The sequence below is a fragment of the Atta colombica genome, unplaced genomic scaffold (assembly GCF_001594045.1).
Source record: "Atta colombica isolate Treedump-2 unplaced genomic scaffold, Acol1.0 scaffold100, whole genome shotgun sequence".
NCBI classification, from domain to species: domain Eukaryota; kingdom Metazoa; phylum Arthropoda; class Insecta; order Hymenoptera; family Formicidae; genus Atta; species Atta colombica.
Genome location: NW_017259185.1, coordinates 2,718,060 through 2,722,664, shown reverse-complemented (window position 1 = coordinate 2,722,664; position 4,605 = coordinate 2,718,060). Strand labels below are relative to the sequence as shown.

Below are 4,605 nucleotides of genomic sequence, written 5' to 3'. Positions count from 1 at the left end.
TTAATTGATTTATTCTCGTTTTAATATAAATTATAATTTTTTAAAATGTGAATAATATTTATAATAATTATAGTATACATATTTTTATTTGAAAATATTTTGTCATTTTCTAAAGTTTGTATAGAAACAAAATTGATGTAAGATATGCGTTAAATTGTTTTTTCTTACATACTTTTAAAGAAAACTTTTATTTCATTCTTATCAAACGATTTTGATAGATCTTGGTTTCTTTTATAATTTATTCTATCAAATATCACTGATTACTAATTTTATTATTACAAAATAAATAAATTGATAAGTTCTCATCTCTTATTACATAAATAAAAGATTTCGAGACAATCTTGTCTTCGCCTTCTGTTATCGTCGACGAGATTCGCTTTTTTTTTCTGTCGCAGGTGCACATTACAAAACCACAAATATTTATCTTTTCCAATACCTGACAGGTAGCAACCGATCGCCAAAGGTGACTTCATTCCTCCAGTGGGACAGACACTTTTCTTTCATCTTCCCCGACAAGATCAATTTTTCTCAATTATCCCCCCGCTGACTTTGAGAAAAATTAATACAGGAGAAATTCTCCCCTCTTGGAATTTCCACCCACTTTTGCCGCCCACCTTTGCGACTCTTCAGTTAATGCAGACAGCAACCTCGAACGCTGACGGACACAGTATGCTTGTGTGAAAGTGCCGCCGTTCCCTCAAAGGCGAACGAGTGGCGACAAAACGATAATGAGAGAGAAAGAGACGACGATGATGATGATAATAATAATAATAATAAATCGAGTCGCGCGGTTCAACTAACACATGTAACCGGAAAGGGATATGCGGCCTCGTAGCCGTATTAGCAAACAAACTGGTGGTCGCACAGGTGGACGGCCGCTTTTCGTAGCCATCTGGTTCGACTGAGTAATTCCATAAATCGCTTACCTCGGAAACTTCGTGTCGCCGTTTGCCCCGACGATGCTCGTCCGCGCGCCGTCGATGCCACCAGGCTGACCGAGAAACCGATGAACTCGAGCTAAGCGAACGCGGAGCACAACGGACGGGTATAACGGTTGACGGGCGCATACGCGGTGATACGCGGCTGTCACTACACTCGAAACTGTCATCACACGGATGGATTTGACCACGCGCAATGTTACCAACAGACGCGACACGCGACCTCTTTGTCACTAACAGTTACTAATTCTGTTGCTTCGCGTGACGCCCGCCGAGGGTGCTGAGACTCGCAGCAGCCATGTTGCCTCGAGCTTGTCTCAAGTTATATGAATAATTCGATAATCAAATCGCAAGTACATATAATAATCATAAAAAAATTAAATCTGTTCTTATTAATACAACAACAATACAGTTTTTAATCTTTTATTTTAAAATATAAATAAGATAAAAATATTGTAATTAAAGAATATTTCCATGTTTAAATACCCAGCAAACGATTGGATTAAAATGGATTAAATTTGAAATTTTTTCTATCCGAATGCGTATTTTAAATAGCGAATATTTTTTTTGGATTTAATTGGATTCAATTGGATGTAATTGGATTGAAAAACTGCATTTCCTAAAATTTTCAAAAGTTTGAATTAAACAGTATTCACAATGCACAGAAAAAGCTAATATTATTTTTAGATTGAAAGGCATAGAAATATGCTTCATACAATTTCTACAAATGCATAAAAATGCATTCAGGATTGAAAAACATTCATTTTAACATTTGTGAATCAATATTTCTGAAAATCTGAATCCATTCAATTCATTTCAATCCATTCTCGTTTGCTGGGTAGTATTCTGACTGGTCGATTTTATATCAAAAACAAAAAACAATTGGAAAATTACAGCTTTATTATCGGTTTCTGACTCGCAATATTTGTTTCATATACAAGTTTTAAGCCTGTCCTACAATGTGCTTTTTATTTCCTGTTTCTTGCCTTTTGTTATTTTTTACATTTTTGCTTCTTATCCGGTTTTTTGTTTATATCGCCCGAGATAAAAATTAACAAACTTCGAAAGAAACAAGAAATACATAGCAAAAAATACAATTGTTGATAAAATGGTTGTAAAAGAGAAAAAAAGCAAAAGATAAAAAACAAGAAACAGGAAACAAAAGAGCACATTGTAAAATAAGCTTTATACTTTATACATATAAAACAAGTGAGTTGTCTTGAGTTAGATTAACTGAAGGATTATATGAACAAAAAATTGTTTTCTTAGAATTAAGCTTGGATATTTAACATAAAAGATTAGTTAAAAAATTTGTACGTGTGCGATGCGCGCGATATTGACGTAATAGTGTAAACTTAGTCAATGACACGTAAATCATATGTAAAATCCTGAATCGGTAATACAGACGACGTTTTAAGATCCCCTTAATAGTATTTCATCGATGCAATAATCAATTTCTAGATGGCGTTAGTAACGGTGGTGCAAAAATAATACATGGGAGTTTGCCTCCCCTGTTTTGCGCAATGATTAGGCGTTCCTCGGCATTTCTCGACGCGCACGACGCGGCGGGCCGATACATTGTCAAGATGGAAGGCGCACGGGACTGACCCTCTTACCTCTCGGCAGTATGGATTTCGCCGCGTGATTCGGTGCACGGTGCCGCAACGAGATTCCCATCTTTCCCGGCCGCGCCGCGGTAGAGCGATAGAAGAGGGGCGGTACGGCGGTACGGCTGACCGGTCGACCGTCGACCGTGAGGTCCGAAGGCAAATGGTGTCGCGTCACGAGAGCGCGATCGTACGGTGTGATCGAACGCGGTAATGAGAGAGCTGTCACGGTGCAACGGCGCGGCAACGGAGCGAATCCTCCACAATGGTGGATAACAGTTGCATTATCGAGGGGAACGTCAAGTTTCGCGACGGCAAGAAGGTAAGTTTTCCGCATTCCATGTTTTCCATTCAATTAATCCTCCTTCCCTTATTCCGCGCGCTGATCGTGCTCCATTTTTTTTTTCTCCTCCCCCGACTCGTGACAATCGCGCGAATGCGTTCCCCGCACGAATTCGTTTGTGGTCCGCGATGTCCCCGACGTCTCTGGATGCCCCGCGCAGGGTGAAACGCATTGCGGAGGGGTAGGAGGGCTTTTCACCCCCTTGCATGCGAATTCGGGAAACGTGCGCCGGACGCGCGATGCTTATCGACGAGTCACCTGTGTGCACAACTTGCCTGGCGCACGATAAAAATTATGTAACGATTACGGGGGCAGTTTGCGTATCGTGCGTATGTGTACTTTACGCGACGCGGACCTACGTTAAGTTTCCGCGTTATACAGGCTGCTCCAGAAAAGATTTGCAACGTTTGCGGACTGGAGCTGCCGTGCTTAATTTTTGATATTAATTAAAATTTTGAATATAGTAATTATTTAATGTATTTCTTACTATGCATGGTTTATTTGTAAAAATAAAAAGAACATTTTGTCGATTTATTTTATTCACATTTATTCATTTTTGTTATACAAATTGGTATTGAATAGATAATTGTTATTAGGCGTAGGTGTTAAATCTATTAGTTAAATGTTGGATCTATTAATACAAAAATAAAAAAAAGTTTTAATAAAGAATATAATAATTTTTTATGATCTTGTTTTTCATAATTTTTCTGTCATTGCAAAATCTTCAAAAATATTAAGTTTATTAAATTTGTTGATTTAGTAAAGATGTTTTGTTGGAATGATATGATTAAGTAAAGAATTGTTATTAAGTGCAGCTATTCATCTACCTATTAGTTAGATGTTATATTTATTAAAATTAACGAAAATTTAAAAAATATTATGACGAAAACAATAAATTTTTGTGATCTTTCATAATTTCTATCTTTCATAATTTTTTCATAATTTTTCTGTCACTGTAAATTCAAAAATATTAAGTTTGTTAAATTTATTGATTTAAGGATGTTTTATAAGAATGATATGTAATTCTTGAGACATGTTATTCTAAACATTATCAGTGTAAATATGCCTATCATGCCTGTTATCAGAGACTTTTATACTGGTAGTAAGATTTTACTGTTTAATACGTATTTGATAAAATTTTTTAAGAATTATATTTCTATCTTTTCTACAAAAAAAACTTTAGTTAAATACTTTGTGTAATATATTATGTAAATATGTATATTTAAATATTTTTTGTTTTTAATTTTTTATTTTTACTTATTAAATTATTTATTAAAGTATTAATCGTTGTTGTTATTTATGTTTCTGTTCTGCAACATTTTTTAAAGATATTTGGTTTAAAGTATATCTAAAATGACTTTTGAAAAAGAAATTGTTTAAGAATAGGGTTGTAGGGAGTAGCTAATCCGAGTCTATAAAAAGCTTATTCTCGTTTGCTAATAAGAGGGTGATACAGCAAGATACTTGAGAATATAGAAGCTTCTTCTACTTTGATCATGAATGCACTATGTGAAAAAGTTTATTTTCGTGAATTTCATACAATTTCGTGTAATTTTTCATCATATCTGTGCTTGATAAAAATTACAAAATGCAAAATAATATGTTTATAGATTGAATATGTTTATAGATTGAAAAGAAAGAATTTTCTATTATAAAGTTTAATATTATAAATATAATAGAATCAAATTAAATATATAGTTAAAGTTGAAATTATTAT

At 34.6% G+C, this 4,605-nt stretch overlaps 1 protein-coding gene across 1 annotated transcript in view; it reads left to right on the top strand.

Moving 5' to 3' along the window:
• Positions 1-2,579: 2,579 nt before the first annotated feature.
• Positions 2,580-4,605, top strand: part of LOC108685053 — an 8,439-nt gene continuing 6,413 nt past the window's right edge. The window contains exon 1 of the mRNA XM_018189675.1: positions 2,580-2,867. Within this exon, the coding sequence (XP_018045164.1) occupies positions 2,811-2,867 (57 nt within the window). The 5' untranslated portion in view covers positions 2,580-2,810. The remainder of the gene's footprint in view (positions 2,868-4,605) is intronic.